This window comes from Canis lupus, chromosome 13 (genome assembly GCF_011100685.1).
Source record: "Canis lupus familiaris isolate Mischka breed German Shepherd chromosome 13, alternate assembly UU_Cfam_GSD_1.0, whole genome shotgun sequence".
Classification (NCBI taxonomy): Eukaryota; Metazoa; Chordata; class Mammalia; order Carnivora; family Canidae; genus Canis; species Canis lupus.
In genome coordinates, this window is record NC_049234.1 from 40290225 (window position 1) to 40309710 (window position 19486).

Below are 19486 nucleotides of genomic sequence, written 5' to 3' on the forward strand. Positions count from 1 at the left end.
AGTACAGCATCTTGAGCTGCACTAGTTCAAGCTCCGATCTTTACAGCCTCACATCCTAGGGTCGAGGATCCCAGCTGCAGGCGTCCAGAAGCCATCCGTCGTCTCCTACCCGAACCCTAAGGCCTGCGGGGTTAGCCAAACTGACCCCAGGAGTACACCTGCCCTTGATGTTGCTCCGGGAGCAGGAGAGGGTCGGGACGTGCGGAAAGAGGAAGCAGCTCGGGGCTGGGTCATCTGCTGAGCAGCGTCCTCCTCAAAGTGGGCCTCGTTGAGAGTGAAGGCGAGTGCCCCGCCGGCGGCCGGCTTGCCCGGGGCTCTTGCAGAGCAGGCTCGGGGCGGGGGGGGGACAGCGGCAGGTGCCCGGTCAACGTCGCCGCGCCGACGCCCGAGTCGGGCTACACCGTGCAGGACCTGGAGCCAGGACAGTGCAGCTCAGTAGGAGCCGGAGCCCTTCACCGCCGCCGACTTTCTTCCGATGCAGTCTCAGGTTAATCCTTCCTCCCCCGACTGCGATGCTTAGGGTTGTTGTGTTTTAAGATTTTATTTATTTATTCATGAGTGACCCAGAGAGAGGCAGAGACACAGGCAGAGGGAGACGCAGGCTCCCCGCAGGACTCGATCCCGGGACCCGGGGTCATGGCCTGGGCAGAGACAGGTGATGCACCGTTGAGCCCCAGGGCGCCCCAGCAATACTTAGGTTTTTTGTTTTTTGTTTTTTTTAAATCAGTGTCCAATCTTTGTACAGCCAAGATCTGGTATGAAAACAAAGGCTTGGGCTCCCCTGGGGAGTGGAATGGGTGGCCACCTGCCACCTGTCGCCGGGGCCAGCGCTCTCGCCCGCAAGGTCTTCCATGGCTCACGGATGTGGCCAGAGCGTCGCTGCAAGCGACTGTCCCGTGAGAGCGAATCCGCCACTTCTAACAAGCCAGGAAACCCCAGAAGGGTTCCTGTCGCTCCTCACAGCGCATTCCCCCACGTCCAGAGGCACACGTCCACCTGTCACCACAGGCGCACCGGACGCACCCGCCACTCGGTCCGGGGTAAGTGAGGAGTCACTAGATTCTACACCTGAAACTGATATTACACATATGTTAACTAACTGGACTTTAAATAAAGATGTGAGGGGAAAAAATACATGTATCTCTCCTTAAAGGGAAAATTAAAAAAAAAAAAAAGCAACCTTTTTTTCCCAATTAAACTAACACGGTGCTATAGTACAGAAACTCTGTATTCATGTCTTTGATCAATTTGTGTATCTTCGCATCAATATGCACCATCTTGATTATTGTAATCTTTGCATAAGTTTTGAAATTAGGTAAGTCCTCTATTTTATTCTTTTTAAATACTGTTTTGGCTATTCTAAGCTCTTTGCATTTCCATATACATTTTAGAATCAAATCATTAATTTGGGGGGACTTGGGGATTCCTGGGATTTTCATCTGAGGTAAGCCTTTCAATTCATGGACAAGTCATATCTCTACATTTATTTGCATCTTCATTCATTTCCCTCTAATATGTTTTTGTAGTTTACAGTGCATGGGTCTTTCATTAGATTTATTCACTGATAGTTGATACGTTTTTTTTATATTGTAAAGGCTGTTTTTACTCCATTCCCCACTGGTCCCTGGTAGTATACAGAAACTGAATTAAACTTTCCTACAATGGCCTTGCCATCTTAAAATTTTGTTAAACCCATTTATTCATTTGGGTGGGGTTTTCTCCTTGTTGTTTTTGTAGCAATACTTCCTAAGACACTTAAATTCTTCTCGTTAACAAAGCCGTATTATGATTTGGGGTGATTTTATTATACTCCTGTGCCTCACCATTCCTCTCATGTTTTAAACTCTTCTGCTCATATCCAAAAACTACTCTTTAAAAATCAGGAATAATTCTTAGAGCTAAAAATGTCCCGTAGATTTTATGCCCTAAGCATTTCAAATTCCACCAAATTATATGTCCTCCACCATCACCAACACCAGCACCCCTACCTCAAGCCACCATTATGTTCCAGCTGGCCCGAACACTAGTTTCCCACATTCCCTCTTGATCTCTTTCAAATTTAGTTTCTACAGCACAGCTACAGTGATTATATATAGTGATCTTACTTATATGCACAACTATGGATTATTGTGCATGAATCCATATATCCTTACCCATATATTAATATACACATATATGATATTAGGTCACCCCTTGCTCAAAACTCTTCAACTGGCTCCTCCTGGCTCATAAAATAAGTTCAAATGTCTAGAAGGCCTTTGATGAGCAGTGCCTGACTACTCCCCATGCCCCCTCCCCATGCCCTCCCTATGCCTACTCTATGCCCCCTCCCCATGCCCTCTCTATGCCCCCTCTCCATGCCCTCTCTATGTCCCCTCCCCATGCCCTCCCTATGCACTATGCCCCCTCCCTATGCCCTATGTCCCCTTCCATGCCCCCTCCCCATGCCCTATGTCCCCTTCCATGCCCCCTCCCCATGCCCTCTCTATGCCCCCTCCACATGTCCTATGTCCCCTTCCATGCCCCTTCCCATGCCCTATGCCCCCTCCCTATGCCCTCTCTATGCCCCCTCCCCATGCCCTTTATGCCCCCTCCCCATGCCCTATGTCCCCTTCCATGCCCCTTCCCATGCCGTCCCCATGCCCTACGCCCCCTCCCTATGCCCTCTCTATGCCCCCTCCCCATGCCCTCTCTATGCCCCCTCCTCATGCCCTCTGTGCAAAAGCAACATGCTCTTTCCTGCCTCAAATCCTTGGCACGTTTCCATAATTCAAACATTATCCCCCCAATCCTCACCTAGATGGTACCTACATAAATTCCAGATCTTCAGCTTTCTGGGGACTTTCGTGATGCCCACTACCCTCAAGTCTACATAAGTTTCTGGCACTTTTCTTTCAGTTTTACTACATATTTAGTTGAGAAATGATTTATGTAAGGGCCGTCTCCAGGCCTGGACCGTAAGATCTGTGACAATGGGAACATTCTCTATTCTGCTCACTGCTCAATTCCCAGTATTACATCAATGACACAAAGGTGCTCAGTGAATACCTGCTGGATGGAAAGCCGGATCCACTGGTGTGTTTGGACCATATGAAGCCACGGTAAGAGTTACATAGATCTACTGAAGATATAACCCTGCCTCCCAGTAAGTCTCATGTTAAAAACAACACACACACAAGGTTTAAAAGACTACCTATAGAAAAACACATTGGAAATTCCTCAAAAAGCTAAGCGCAGAACTACCGGGACCCAGAAATTCCACCTGAGTATCTCCAAGAGAACTAAAAACGTATGTTCCCAAGAGAACTTGTACACAAATGTTTATCGTAGCATTATTCATAGTAGCCAAAAAGTAGAAACCACCCAAGTGTCCATCAATTAATGAATGGTTACATAAAATGGGGTACATCCAAATGATGAAAGATTATTCAGTCATAAAGAGGGATGAAATGCTGACACGTGCTACACCATGAACAAATCTAGACACAAAGGCCACATAGTGTGTGATCCCACTTGTATTAAATGTGAGAGTAGACAAATCCATAGATACAGAACGTGGACTAATGGATGTCGGTGGGGATTGACGGCTTACACAGATGCGTCTCTTTCCGGGTTGACAAAGATATTCTGGAATTGGGGGTGATGGGTATATAACTTTGCAAATACAAGAAAAAAACACTGAAATGTATACTTGAAAATAATGAATTTCGGGCATGTGAATTATAACTCAATAAAAAACAGCTACATGAAAGATGCCAATGAACTACTTAAACATTTGCTTAAAATAGACTTCTCACTTTTGTAAGTTCCTAAAAGGATCCCAGTGGGGGCCGTTGGAAATGTTTATATAACCATCGGATGCACCAACGTGAGTGTCCTTGGAAGTCTGCTCCAGGCCACCCCTTCCAGATCTGTGATCTGTGATCTGTGCCCTCCCTGGGGCACCTGGGGTTCAGTTGGTTAAACACTGGACTCCTGTTCTCAGCTCAGGTCATGATCTCAGGGTCCTGGCATCGAGAACCCCCCTACCCTCCCCCATGGTCTGTGTTCAGCCGGAGCATCTGCCTGAGGATTCTCTCTCTCCCTCTGCCCCTCCCTTCACTTAGGCTCTCTAAAATAAATCAATCTTAAAAAAAATAAAGAAGAAACAAGCCCTCCTTGAGATGCTGCTACTTGGCCAATGTTTGGTAGTTTACATCTAGAAATAGCTTGAACCACGCCACGGGGTCCCCTGTAGAGGATGACGTGTCATGACAGGCCTCCCAAACTCAGCAGACCTCACCGGGGAGTCTTCCCTCCACTAACGAGGGTGGAGACCTGTGGTATTTTCCCAGAACCATGGAAAACAATCCGCCAAATTTGCTTCCCGTCTCCATTTTCCCTCAACCTTGCTCCCATTGCTTCTTTCTGCACATTCGAACCTATCGACCTCCTTCCCCTAACCGGTCTTTCTGCTCTTACTTGCCTGTCTCTCAATTCACCTGTCCTCCCACTACTGGGACTCTCTGTCCCCACCCACACATTTCCTGAAAATTCATCATTGAAGAGAATGCGGGAAATGTGGCTTGCTGCAGATATCTACTTGTCAAAGAAACATTTATTTTTTGTTATTTTTTTAAAAGATTTATTTACGGGGATCCCTGGGTGGCTCAGCGGTTTGGCGCCTGCCTTTGGCCCAGGGCGCGATCCTGGAGTCCCGGGATGGAGTCCCACATCGGGCTTCTGGCATGGAGCCTGCTTCTCCCTCCTCCTGTGTCTCTGCCCGCCCGCCCCCTCTATGTCTATCATAAATAAATAAATAAATAAATAAATAAATAAATAAATAAATAAATAAATAAATAAATCAATCTTAAAAAATATTTATTTACTATTTATTTAGAGAATGCATGTGTGAGCAGGGCGAGAGGGAGAGAAAGAAGCTCCAACAGACTCCACAATGAACCCTGAGCCAGAGGCAGGGCTCAATCTCATGACTCTGAGATCTTGACCTAAGCTGAAATCAAGACACTGACCCTTAACTGAACCACTCAGACACCCCTAAGAAATTTCTAAATACATATTCAGTGGACAATTTTTTTTTTAATCAAATACAACATCAATGCATGTTTGGAACCAACCGAACAGAGCTATATAACAGGAAAATGGACACGCTCTCATCTCACACCACTTTTTTAAAAAAGATTTTATTTATTTATTTGAAAGACAGCGAGAGCATGAGCAAGGGGAAAGGGAGAAGCAGACTTCCCGCTGAGTGGAGAACCCAACGAGGGGCTCGATCCCGGGACCCCGAGATCATGATGTGAGCTGAAGTCAGATGTTCAACTGACCAAGCCATCCCGGCGCCCCTCATGCCACGTTCTCAACATAAGGAATACTCACTGATGCATCCTCACGAACCTTTTTCTAGACAAACATGAACATATGGACTTTTGCTTTCTTTCCTCCGAAAATTTAGTTCTCTGCCGCTTGGGTTTCTACTTAATACGTCACAGATGCTTCCAGGACAAGATGTAGAGATGACCCATTCTTTTTAAATATTTTATTTATTTATTTGACAGAGAGAGAGAGAGAGAGAGAACGCACACAAGCAGGGGGAGCAGCCTCTCTGGGGGCGTCAGCCTCATGGAGAGCTAAGGTGCTGGACGGGCTCAGGCCATAGGTGTCTACCTTCCCTGGGGTCCAGCCCTGGGGCCTCGGGATCAAGCCCTGCAAAGGGCCGCCTGCTCAACGGGAAGCTGCCTCTCTTCCCCCTCTGCCTCCAGCCCTTCTACTGCTCTCTCTCAAATAAATGCATAAAATCTTTAAGAAACAGGGAAAGAAGGAAATGCTGGGGAGGCCTACAGGAGCTCCACAGGCGCATCCTGAAAGCTGTGTGCCAACTGGTGACTCATAAAAACAAAAGCACGGGTGAGATGACGAGCTCAGAGCACAAGGGTCAGCGATCCCCTTTCCTTCCCCTGGTTCTCCTCAGTCCTGCTCACCGTCGTGCCTCGTTCGCTCTTTCCTGCACTTAATCAGACAGTTCCTTGAAAGAGAGGTCTCCCTCCCCCGCCTCGGCCACCGACCGTCCGGGCGGGCGTGCAGCGGGCCTGGCCTTGCAGCTCTGCAGCTTGGAGCGGAGCGCCCTGAAGCAGGGTGCCTCCTCCAACGCTGGACGTGGTGGGTGTCACGGCCTAGCTGGGCAGCATTTGGCACTTGACAAGCTTCTCCATCCTTTGTCGTGTCCAGCTGGGTCTACGTGCTGTGCATTTTAAGTTGCCTTCCCATCCTCACCACCCTAGTCCAGCTCCCTAGTTAATCAAAAGTCAATCTCCCCCCCGGCCCCCTCAAAAGCAAAAGAAAACAGAAAGTCAATCTCTCTGCTCTTCCCACCTCCCCATCTCCATACAGCTGTCAAATTCCTCTTTCAAAAGCACAAACTGGGAACCCAGCCACACTCTTCACTGATTCTTTCCAACTTCCCCACTCTGGTTTCCAAAACCTCCAAAAAAGCTCCCCCCTGCCCCCCCCCCCACCTTGCTAGGCCTGCCTGCAGTGTCCCTGACGGGTATTCTCTGGTCCGGCCAGAGAGGACTATCTGCTTTTCCCAGGACACAGCTGACACCTTCCCACCTCCTCCTGGACCACCGGCTGCTGCCGTCTCCGAGGCCCTCGTCTCTACGAGGCCTGGAAACGCATTTCGGCATTCTCAGCTCTCTCGTTTGGCCCCTGCTGGTTCCATCCTGCAGCACGGCACTGGTGAGCATCCCATCTCTCGGCCACACCACCACCACTTCCTGGGGGAAGTTTCTTTCTGTGTTTTCTGCACCGGGTCCTGCGCAAGGGAGATGCTCAGTTCTCAGCTGCGAGCGTGAGACAGGTGATGCTCCAACTCTGACTCCCTGGTTTTCCCTCTCTGACGTAACCGTGGCCCCAAGTCTCCTTAGAGGGTTTCCGCTTTTATACATGGGACAAACGAAAGATAACCTGGGGTTGTATTTCCCCTCAAATAGAAACCTGCTCTCCACCCGGAGGTACAGGTGAAAATACCTGGCCAGTTCAATTCACACGACCCTAAGATCTTGGCAATGATTTGAAAATATGAACAATCTTAACATGGGTCTGAAAACATTATCTAGGCCATTCGTGTGCTCAGTTTCCAAGCCCGACATTGGAGATCATGGAAACGATGCTTCCCAAGAACTATCTTTGGTAAGACGATGCACATGCGGCGGAGCATATGTTCAGGCCTACTGGGTGGGTCTGACGCGCAGACACCTCCAGGGAGACAAGAAGGCAGTCGGCGTACTGGCTTTTTCAATAAGCAGGAAACTGGTGCTGTCCTACGTCCCTTCACGGGGCATGAACGCATCCAGATGGGCTCAGCCTGTTAGTAGGCCATTTCAGGCTTAAAATCTCGAAAACGTATTCCACCCCGGGCGACTCTACCCCTTTCTCATAAAGGGTTTTAGAGGTGAAATGGTTTCCAGTGGGAGAGAGGTCACTGCCCTGCAGGGACGCAGCCTCCTTAGTGACTATGGGTTACCACCAACTCAACTCCATTCCCGAAAAGGCTGATGTCGCTCCCGGGAAGGGAGATACAGCTAAAGATGAGATCTGGTATTTTTAGCCACATACCTAGTTGCTGTTGTCCTTTTCTAGATTGAAACCGAGAAAACCAGCTGGATTAAAAGCTCTAATCTTGTGTTTGCTACACAGTAAAGCAAGGTGTGAAACAATCTAGTGATTGATGGTGACCCTTGTTCAACTACGGCATCAAATCAGGTGACGATGGACTTCCATGCCACAGGTAACCCCATCTATTTTCACTGGTGGAATGTATACACTCCATCCTTCAGGAAATAGATTCAAACCTGGGATTTTTTTTTTTAAATCTATTCCATTAGGCGGGAATTTTTAATTTTAATTTTTAAGATCTTAAATATTTTTCTTAGTCTTCACATGAACCCCATCTTTTCCCAGACTCCCGTATTGTGATTTGAAGGGAAACTACCATTCCGTGTGAAATACTGGCACGTGAGCCATAATAGCACACTCATGTAAAGAAATATATGTTTACGATTTAAAAAGAGAACTAGGGGATCCCTGGGGGGCTCAGCCGTTTGGCGTCTGCCTTTGGCCCAGGGCGCGATCCTGGAGTCCCGGGATCGAGTCCCACGTTGGGCTCCCGGCATGGAGCCTGCTTCTCCCTCTGCCTGTGTCTCTACCTCTCCCTTTCTCTTTCTACATCTATCATGAATAAATAAATAAATAAATCTTAAAAAAAAAGAGAGAGAACTAGTTCAGCCACTATAATAAAATCATACAGAGACTGCCTTCAATTTACATATTATAATGATAATAATGAAGCTACAATTTACAAATGCCTGCAACACCACCCAAATGAGGGAAAGCAGTGAGAGACTGCCCCCAGTGTGTGTGCAGACACACGGAGAGAGGTGTATCAAAGACCCCGAGTTCAAATCTTGAGGAAGAAATCAGAGGAAATGAAGGTAAGTTCAGATGCAAAGAGAATCAGGGCATCCTGAATTTGGCAGTGTTCTGGTGCTTCGGGGAAGGCAAGTGATAGGTGGACACAGTACCATGGCCACAGCAGGCCAAGGGATGATATGATGACCTCACAGAGAAGGTAAAGAGACAGAAGAGCTTCCATCATATCAGTATTTTATCAGCAACAGTCCGGGACACAGTGTTTTGGAAACACTGCCTTTCTTGCTCATACCCCAGATAATGAATTTTCAAGAAGTCTCCTTTCATTTCTGGTCTTTTCTTGCTCTTTTGTCTGTACTCGAGGATCTCTATGGAGAGTGGTGCATTCACCCATTCCACCCTCTGGGCGAAGAGGAATGGGGAACACAAAGATGAGTAAGAGGGCGCACCTACCAAGTCCACACAAACCATCATACAAGAAAAACACGGGAGCCAAGAGAAGGAATTCCAATTTATGGGGAGGAGTGAACCACAATACTAGAAAACTCATACTCTCTGGACTTCTGACCATCAGTTTACTCTGCTCTCCCTCAGCAACTAGGTCTTTAGAGAGCAATATACAATTCTGCGTTTGCCAGCCCACTGTACCATCTACCTAAGCACCTCCTATATCCGCAGGACAAGACATGGCTTGTTGCCATAAGTATCAATGATAGGCTCAAGATGTAAAGTTTATGAAATTGGGAGTTAGGGCCCAAATCCATGATTTAATCCTGATTGGATTCATTAGTTCATGAAAATGAGGCATTGGACAGTCAGTCTATTGTCCAATGGCTGAAAACAGTTTTGTAAATGAAATTATGAATTTATATATATATATTTTAAAGATTTTATTTATTCATGAGAAAGAGAGAGAGATGGGCAGAGACACAGGCAGAGGGAGAAGCAGGCTCCATGCAGGGAGCCCGACGTGGGACTCGATCCCGGGACTCCAGGATCAGGCCCTGGACTGAAGGTGGCACTAAACTGCTGAGCCACCCAGGCTGCCCTGAATTTATATTTTTGAAGTCATTAGGGAATGACAGGAAAAAGTCACTCTGGTGCTTCAATGAAAAATAAGGAGACACAAAATATTCATTTCTGTAAGAAAAGACGATTAATATTTGAATCTGACAGAAAGGTGTCCTCTTACATATTACGTGGTCTTGGTAAACATTTATAAAATGAAAATTTATGTCAAATATTTCAAAGGTCTGTCAAAAATTAATTATCTGTCAAAAATACCCCCCTTTCCACTCCTACACCCATTCTTTCCTCAATTCAGGGAAGCAAATTCAATTTCATTCTGGTCTAATGACAACAGATGGCTTTCATATTAAGCAATTCGAGTTATCTGACAGCAAACAGTATCCTACTCAAACATTTCTGTTATCTCCTATTAACTGCAAAACAAAAGACAACCAACATTCAGTGAGGCAAAGAAAAAAAATACTATTCCCTCAGAAAATAAATGTTAATTATCAAACTAAAAGAATTTCTTGGATATAGAATTCTCAAGTTCTGTGCTCATTTAAAATGGTTTTGATAGCTATTAAGCTCCAGTATTTTATTTTTGACATTAGTTTTATGTACTATTGAAGCTTTCCCTCTCTCTTGCCTGTTCTTCATTTTTAGTCATAGAGTTAATCTTGTTAAATCCCAGATAAACTGATGAACCAAGAAAGAACATTTTCTCTAAATAGGAGACAAAAGTGAGTATTTTTTGAGGTAGGTAAGCACCTGGAAAATGGGAGAACCCATCAGTACAAGGTAGAGCAGCCTAAAATCATCATAGCGATGGTGGTTGCTCTTTAATCGTACAATATTGATTTCTTGGGCCAAGACTTGAAGATAAATGACTGCTAGTCCCTGAAGATAGCAATTGTAGATAGCTATGAGACACATTATGTATTGGAAAAACATACTTTTGGCTCAAAAGCGGTTATTGAGTATTCTAAGCAACACGGCAACAAACACAAACGTATTTTTGCATATTGTCCAAAATACCAGTACTGATAGCATTTGGATTTTTTCCCCTTTCAATTCCTATGGCTGTCTCTTCCCATCCAATTCTTAGATGTCCTCTGTCTCCTGGCTTCTATAGCCTTCTATTCCATTCCACTCTTTCTCCAACTTTAATCTGGATGGTCATCCTCTTTTTGGCTTGTAAATCTTCAACAGCTACTCAGTCTAGTCAAGAAAAATTGGAATCTCCTTGGCTTGGCATTCAGGGCCTGGAAACTTTGACCTTGGCCTTCCTTTTTAATTGTGTGTCTGCTTCCCTTTGACATGAATCTCCTTTCAACAAAGCAATGCAGCAGCCTTCTTCATCCCTGTTCAGGATGACTTCTCTTCTTCCTTCTTTCTCATGAAACACACGCGTAATGTATTCCCACTTGGATGCCTCTGCTCAAAGTGTTCCCCAAGATTCAAGATCTACCTCCAATTACCCCACAATTTTCTCTCCTTCTCTTAGATCCATATAGGATTTGACATAGGGACCATTATTTGCCACAAAAATCTAGAGAGACATTGAGATCATGTAATCCAATTCATTTTGATCCATACAAGATCGTATCTTGTGCTTTTATATAGTTCCCATCTCATGTTTTCTCACATGTCCTGTAATAATATAATCTCAGTAAATATTTTTTTAATTTATTCAGTGATACTTTAATAAATGTACCTTCCTCAAATGTGTCAAAAACCAGCAGATAATCCTTCTAGAGGAAGCTATAAGCAGATGATCCCTTTGGAAGACAAGTAGGGTATTTGACAGGGTCCCATAAAAATCACAGCAGTATAAAAATACTGTTTTTGACTAATTGGGCAAGCTCAGGGGTGGGATAAGATGTCTGTTTTACATGTTCCTGGTTTTTTTTTTTTCAATTTTTTTTTTTTTTCAAAAAATCTAAGAGCATTATGGTCTATTTATGGTCTTATGCTAAAGGTCATTTTGGGTTTTGCTGTATCAAAATGAGACAGACCCACAACAAAAGAACCATGTTTTAAAGTGCCATGTGCTTTCCAGAAGTTGGCCTGGTTTCTGTTTTATTTATTTCTGGACATAGATCATTGGTGTGTACAGTATAACATAAAGTGCTTCCAACATGCCTTTTAACAAGTAACATCACATCTGATTATTTTCTCTAAGTCTTACCTAAAGTAACATCTATTGATCACCAACAAAATATAGACACCTTGCAGCATGAACATGTCAAAACAACTGCTGATTTCATGGACAGTATTTTGGAATACATTGCTATGAGGCATCTAAATGTATTAAAAATGTTATCTTTCAAAAGTATTACCACTGTAAATCATTCTAATGTGAATTTAAGTGTCATGCTAATAAATGTTACGAGAAGCTCTATGCTGGAACAAAAACTTAAGACGCAGACAGTATGTTCAATTGAATTACATTTAATTGAAGTGATTTGTATATATTACTATGAACATATTTGACAGATATGAGAAATAAAATGTAAAATTCCTACCTTGTGTCTGTTTCTTGTTCACTGCATTATCAGCTTTATGTCGTTTCTAAAGTTTAAAAGCAGAAACAAAAACTGTGAAAAAGTGGATGAGACTAATAAAACAAAGTAGCACCTACAACAAAAAAGACTTCTTTCAACTTATGTTTCTCAAGGCTTTTATCCTTTTATACCCATATCAATTTTATAGGTATGCTGGGGTGTGGTGATTAGAAAAATCAGAGGGTCTGTGGGAATTTTAAAATTGAAAACACAATCTATAGCATCTTCCTACAGTACTCCTCTTGTGGGAGCACAGCTGTGTGGTCCTCAGAAGGATTGTACATTATTATACAGGTAAGATTAAAATTTTAATGTAATAGAAAAGGCTCATTTAGCTTTTTGCTTAAATAATTCACTTAAAAAAGAAGATTGCCCAAGAGAATTATCTATAATAACTACCATTTAATAGTGGTACTGAGATATTTTCAGCTTCTTGTAAAATTCATTATCTAATTAGGCTGAGTACATCTTCCATAATTTAATGACATGCTGATGTCTGTCAATGAGTAGAACCAAACACATATACCATTTGCATAAAGCCTCTTCCATCCACTGCTTCTCATTGGTCCCTTCTCCCCGTTATAAATCACTAAATCACACGAACCTATTCTCCTTCCTCCCAAAAACACGAAAAAAATTAAATACTAAATAGATGAGTTAGCCTAAGTCTGGGTGGGTGAGTTTGAAGAAGTCACATAAGCCAAGGTTTTGGACAGAGAGTAAATGAAACGATAGGTCGGAGGAAAGGTGAGAATTTGAGCGGCCAGGAGAAGCTCTCCTGTCTACAGTTCAACTACAGGTTTTCCATGGCTTCTGTCTAAACTTACAGCATCAAGTGTAGCACATCAGCCTCTGTTGATGTTACAAAAAAGTACTGACTGTGTTCAAAAATCCTATCATTAGAGCTCAAGATCAGATTTAGCTGCATATACCCGACTATAAGGTGGATTGGAATGAATAGACAAAAAAAAAAAGAGTTCCTAATTTTTCCATTTGAGAAAAAATATGGTTTTTAGCATCATAGTGCACATATGATAATACCCTCCAAGAGAAGAGGCCAGAGTTGTGGATTAGCACTCCTCCAAAACACAGCGACACTCAGGAGGAGTGGCATAGTGGCTGGCAGCGTGAACTCAGTTCATACAAACAATGAGCCACTGAACTGTACAAAATGCAAATAGAGCATTCAAAATGCCTCTGTGGAAGGCTTGTAGAAAATAATTCTTGCCACATCCATATGCAAGAACATGCTACAATTCTTTCTCAGAACAAAACACTCATTAATAAAACTGTAAAAATGTAGACTTTCATCAGGCAAATTACTGCTTCCAAAAGTAAGCTTACAATTTGCCAGAAAATGCTCTTAAGTGAATTTTTTAGGTTTAAATTCGGAGCAGCAAGTAGAGAGTATTTTATAATTGATGAGACTCAGAAATACTTCCTCTTTTTTATTGTTAATAAAGATCTTAAGAAAATTAGAAATAACCCCAAATAAATTTTGGTCCAAAATAATGGTCCAAGGCAAATTTAGATATTTGAAGGAGGTGCAAATATTTCCAAAACAACGCACATCTATGATAGGCAATAGTTAGACTTCCAACTGAAGGAGACAAATAAAAGCTAATTAATGAAACATTCCACTTAAACAGGAAATTTAATCTTAGTGAAACCTAAGGAGATCCTGAACATTACTTTCCATCTACAGAGAATTCTTGTGCAGGAGCATCTCTTTCCTTGGCCTTCCCGCCATAGAATGAATTAGGTTGCTTGTCAAGAAATAATTGTGTTGAGTATACATAGGGATCCACCCAGCTAGGCAGATCCTAATCTTATGACTATGAAAAGAAAGCATCTCTGGATCCCAAGCACATTATTATTCCTTCTAAAATGAACAGTTCAGAAAACATTAATACAGTTATTCTAGGAGTTGAAATGCCTCCACTGTCCTGGAATGAGAATTCATTTCATTTCACTGAGGGCTGGTAAACTACTGAATATTATCAATATTTAATTGACAGTGCACCAATGAACTGTACTGTACAAATGGCGCCATGAACTTTAGGGTACTTAAGTATGTAATGCTGACCACTGCCTCCTGGGAACCCTCCCCCTGCTTCCTGAGCATTTCTTATCACATCTTTGCCCAGGTGGTTCCACCTGTACCTTGGTCCCTTCTTGGTCTCTGGTCTTGTTACAGAGCCATGGAATTCCTCCGGGCTTACTCCCTGGCCCTCTTTGCTTCTCACTCTATACTCTCTCCCCAGCTCAGCTCACCCATACCTGCAGTTTCGATTATAGCTGATACATAAATATATACCAGCCAAGACTCTCATCTGAGCTCCAGACAGTTATACCCAGTGGCCCCCTTGATATCCCCCTCTGGCAGTCTCAAAGCCACCTCAAGTTGTGTCCAAAAGGCAAACTAGGACTTTTAACCCCCAAGACTTGATCCTTGTTTTCAGACATGGAACCATATATCATCCACTTGCACAAACCAGGAGCTTGAGAGTCATCCTTAGCATCTTCTTCTCCCTCTTACTCCCATCCAAACCTTCTTTATGCAATAATGTTTTCAAAACACCCTGAGCCAGGCCCTGTTACTGCTGGTGAGGATACAGCAATGAATAAGAGACAAAACCCTTACTCTTCGTGGAACTTACCTCCTAGTGGTTGGAGAGAGAATGTGAACAAAATAAGTATGGTATGTAGCATGTTGGATGGTGAAAAGTCTTGTCAATTCTACTCCTAAACAGATACTGAATTCATTTTTCTATATTACTTTATCTACAATGCCACCTGGTCTAAGATCTCTTCATTTTTTTATACCAGTTACTAGACTATACTTCTTACTAGTGTACCCAATTCCTGTGTCCTCCCAATCCCATTTTCTAAGTTTTAGTCAAAAGGATAGTTGGATCATGATAATACAGTCAATGTTTATCCATCACTTACTATTACGAGGTATTGTTCTAAGGACTTCAGTGCATCACTTAATTCTTGTAAAAGTCGTCATGGTTACTTGATTAACGTCCATCTCCTCTACTGGGCTGCCACTCCCTCGTGGTTACTTTTACTCACTAACCTCTTCTTAGCATTTGGTCTCTAAACACTGTCGACTGTAGAAAAACTATCTGTTTTATAATGAGTAATGTTTATCAGAGTTTCAGTTAACAAGTGGATAGCAAAGAAGGCATGTTTCTTATGGTGAATATTATCAATTTAACAACCAATCTTGACCCTTACTGTAAGAGTTGGCATGTGACAAGAGGCAGCCTTTTTTTTTTTTAATTCAAAGCTCTCCACCAATTTTAGAGTATTTTCAAGTAAGTATTTGTCATTTGCTACTTGCATGTTAAAAAACAGGAAATCATATTATGTTAAGCTATACAAAGCATCAAGAGTTAAAATGCACTGGGTGGGGGTAAGTCTTAGGTGTCTTACCCAGAGAGAATTCTTACTCTTTTATTGTACATGGTCAGTATAATAGAAAAGATGACTGACTGTAATGTCAACTGTGTTTTATTCACTGGCCTTGTAGTGGTAGACATTACCAGTTTTCACCAACATCTAACTTTCTTCTATTTTTGTGGACACCGAGATGAACTTCCTTTTTGTCTTGTCACTAGTTCTAATATTAACCTGTCAGCAGAAGTGATGTGCACCATTTCTGGGCCACAAATTTCTGGACCTCCATTCTCTCCTCCTCTGCTCTGGTGACCACCAATATCCCACCCAATGGACCCTCCTTTCAGCTGCATACCTGAGCGACTGCGTGAGTAATAGTGCCTGCTGCTCTGGCTTCCTCCCAGACAAAAACCTGCCGTGTCTTTGAGTATGTGAAAAACAAACTTAGGTTTAAGCCACTGACATTTGGGATATGATAATAATACTGTGGCAAAAGATGAACACATCCTAATACGTATCTTAATGAATTCTTGGCACCTAAACACTGCTTCATAGATTATGTTGAATGAATGGACAAATATATGCAGTCCTTATAATTACTGATAAAGATACTCTTTGGGCAATCATCTAAACTACTTGATATTTTTCCTTTTCTAGGGAGTAATTTTTAAAAAATTTCTAACACCTATAAGTTGATACAAACGTCTTGTTAAACCTCTCTTAAGTAACTATTTTGTCAATTTCTTGATAATTTTATTGGAAAAGTACCCCACATAATATACTATTACCTCACACAGCTATTATTACATCTTCCAGGAATTGCTTGATAAGCTGCTTTCTGAAAGTACCCAATTATTGCCTTGTGCCAATAAGAGTTCTTTTTTGAAAACAAAACCAAACAAAAACCTCTTAGATATAATTTATTTACCATTTACTTTCATAGAGAAGGGTACTAAAAACCATAGCTGAGAACTTATAGTTTTGTTAGGGAAAAAGAAAAAAAGACAGGACAGGCAGCTTAGAGCAGTGATAGTAACACAGAACTCTGGAACCAAATTGCCTAATTTTGAATTCTGACAGCCCCAGTTATTAACTGTGTGACCCTGGGCAAGTTACCTTGCTCCTCTGTGCCATCACCCCCTTATCTGTCAAATGAGGATAATTCCAGTAACCCTTTAAGGAGTGTTTATAAGACTTAATAAATGTAAAGGACATAAAACAAGTACATGGATCCCAGAAGCTCAATAGATGTGATTAACACTATTGTTGGTGACTTGTCATAATACAGAAAAAGAGCACTGGATGAGATAGATTCTGGTCTCAACCATGTCTTGGACAGGTCACAGGATCTCTATGAGCCCCAGCTTCCTTACCTTTAAAATGGGATTAATATCCAACTTGTAAAGTATGGAAGAAATCAAATGGGAATAACATTTGCAAAAGTAACAGCACGACATCTAATAAACAGCATATGCTCAATCGAAATTATATCAAAGAAAGAAAAGGGAGCATAGAAGGCAAAGAAAGAGACAAATTAAAGATCAATCCTTATGGATTGCTAGATGCAAGCACAATCGAAAGGATGGTAAGTCTGTGTGGAACAGTCTAGGTGAAGAGAGGGTCTCCTCAATTTCCAGCGTGTGGTCCCCATCAAGCAGGTCATTTCCTATCCAGAGGACCATGATGTTTCACACACGCAGCCATACGACCTCTGTCTGTACTCTTAGACACTTGGATGTTTCTGAGACTGGATGATCTAAATGGCCACTTGACCCATTTCACTTTGATTCTCTCCAGAAATAATATAAATGGTTGTGAAACTTTAATTTGGAGCTTCCTGAAGAATGTCTCAGGCTTTCCTCACCTTACCATCTGATTGCCTCAGGTTCAACAGAAGGTCATTTCAGATAGGCCAAGTATCTAAAGAGCACAGGAAAAAAAAATAGCCTTCCTCAACTAAGGTAGCTAAAATAGCAGTAAAATAGAGGAAAAGAAACATCTGAATTTATTTTGGGGAACTTATTTTATAAACTGTAAACTGACCTCCCCTTTTCTTAGCTACTACAGAATAATAAAAGTAGTGAATGTCCTTACTTTCAATAAAATAAAGGGAAGCTTAGAACTACTAAAGATGAAGAGAAATCGAAGGCATCTAGTAAAATGAAAATGGTGCATACCAATTAAAAACATACATTAAGAGACCCTTTACATTTAGATAATTTGGAGGTTATTGTGTTTAACTTGAAATAATGTTCAAATTGAAAATTGGGCACACTAAAAATAATGTTGAAATAGTTTTCTCTCCAAGCCAATTATTACATTTAAGTTAACGTCTTTCATTCCTCAACTATAAACACAGAGAACGCTCTAACAAGTATTCTGTAACAGCAAACCTGTAGAAACTAAGAGGAATGAACTCGAGAGCACATTTTATATATTTTTGAGTTGGATGGGCATTTTTTTTTTTCGGATGGGCATTTTAACCAGCCCGTGTCAAGAATGAAAGAGAAACTAATATTTCAAAAATATGTATATCCGGTAACAAGTCACATTTATTTATGAAAAAATTAAATACTTACAATATCTTCTATTATCTCTTTGATAGCTGCCACAGCTAAAATAAATAAGAGAGGAACCAGTGTTGTGTAGCGACCTGTTGGTGATACATCAGGTATTTGCTATTTGAGGGGGAAAAAAAAAAGAAATCCAGTGAGAACTTTGCAAGCTTATAACACGTTTAAAAACAACTGAGTCTTAGTGCCTCTTAAAATACGCCTCCGTGATCTTACCACTGAGGCAAGCTAACAGTGCGTGAGGCATTTGCTCTGATCTAGTAAGTGGCTGGCAGAGAGTGTTGCCAGCTTCCTGACACCTAGAGAAAGGGGACTCCGTTCAATACCATATAAACCATTAAACACGATATTCTAAAAACACACCAAGTCACATGGGAAAACATCCACATAGCATTACACGGTTAAAGCGGAATATAAAACATTTGCATTCCGTGATCGTCTTCTTGTACGCTAAATCAATAAACAATACTTGGAGTGGGGGCAATGGAAGACCAGAAGGATACACAGCCCGATTTTACGAGTAGTTGCTTCTGAGGAAAAATAATAGTTTTAATTTTTTTTTCTTTAGGCTTTGTTGTGTTTTCTAATTATTTTTACAATGAACGTATGATTTTTTGTTTTTTTTTGAATGTATGGTTTTTAATAAAATGAAAAATTTTCCCCTGATTATTAACTCAAATACAAGCTTTAAAATGGAAATCCTTATATTCTAAGGTTCAGAACTGACAGTTACTGTTACCAAAATAAATTAATATTTAATTAATATTTGAAGGAAAAGTCCATCTCCCTTTATCATCAAATTTCATCCCTGCCATATCAAATTTACAGAATGTTTAAAATAGGCTGATAAAAATGAATCAAATGTCAGTGAAACTCTGACATTGCTTGCAGCAGGAGCTGGAAATGTCCACCCAAACCAGCTTGTCTCTCTATGTTTAGATAAGCTTCAGAAGATTGGTCATGGGCTTAACAAAAACATTTATTAACATCCAAACATTTGACTTTGAACTAAGGTTTTATGACATGACTTTACCTGAAGCAGTGCAATAAAGAGAAAAAATGAGTTAGCAGCTCTTCTGAACTGAGAGTAGAGAAATCTTGGAAGGAATGTGATTATGTTGTATTTTGCAGTGCTAGAAAACAAAACGAAAAGTAGCATAAAACTTAATTACTCCATAATTAGCACCCACAATTAGCACAATACAAAACTGTATTATCATCATATAAAAAATCAGATAAACACTTGCCCTCTGTTTCAAACCAGGAAAATATTGCAAATGGTCATTAACCTACATGAAAATGAGTAAAAGGAAATGTCAAATCCTAAGAGTTCAATTTTCTGCACAATATCTTGTTCTCTTTGGCCAATCATCTTTTTTTTTTTTTTTTTAACATACTAAAAGTAGCCTACAAAGAAGCAACTTAAATTAGGAGAGTGTATAATACATTAGTAAAAAAAAAAAAATCTCACAAAAGAATCAAATTTGAGCAAGACCAGTAACT

The 19486-nt window shown here is 41.6% G+C and overlaps 1 protein-coding gene across 6 annotated transcripts in view; it reads right to left on the reverse strand.

Annotated features, from left to right (window-relative positions):
- The window catches only part of ATP8A1 (ATPase phospholipid transporting 8A1), a 224355-nt gene that overhangs the window by 168586 nt on the left and 36283 nt on the right, over window positions 1-19486 (reverse strand). For 5 of the 6 annotated variants that reach the window (XM_038555963.1, XM_038555961.1, XM_038555959.1 and 2 more), the window contains 3 exons: window positions 19017-19116; window positions 17990-18088; window positions 11967-12012 (listed from right to left, as the gene is read on the reverse strand). In XM_038555963.1, coding sequence (XP_038411891.1) covers window positions 11967-12012; window positions 17990-18088; window positions 19017-19116 — 245 coding nt within the window. Of the gene's footprint in view, window positions 1-11966; window positions 12013-17989; window positions 18089-19016; window positions 19117-19486 lie in introns of those variants that run through there. The other variant, XM_038555964.1, reaches the window with a different exon arrangement.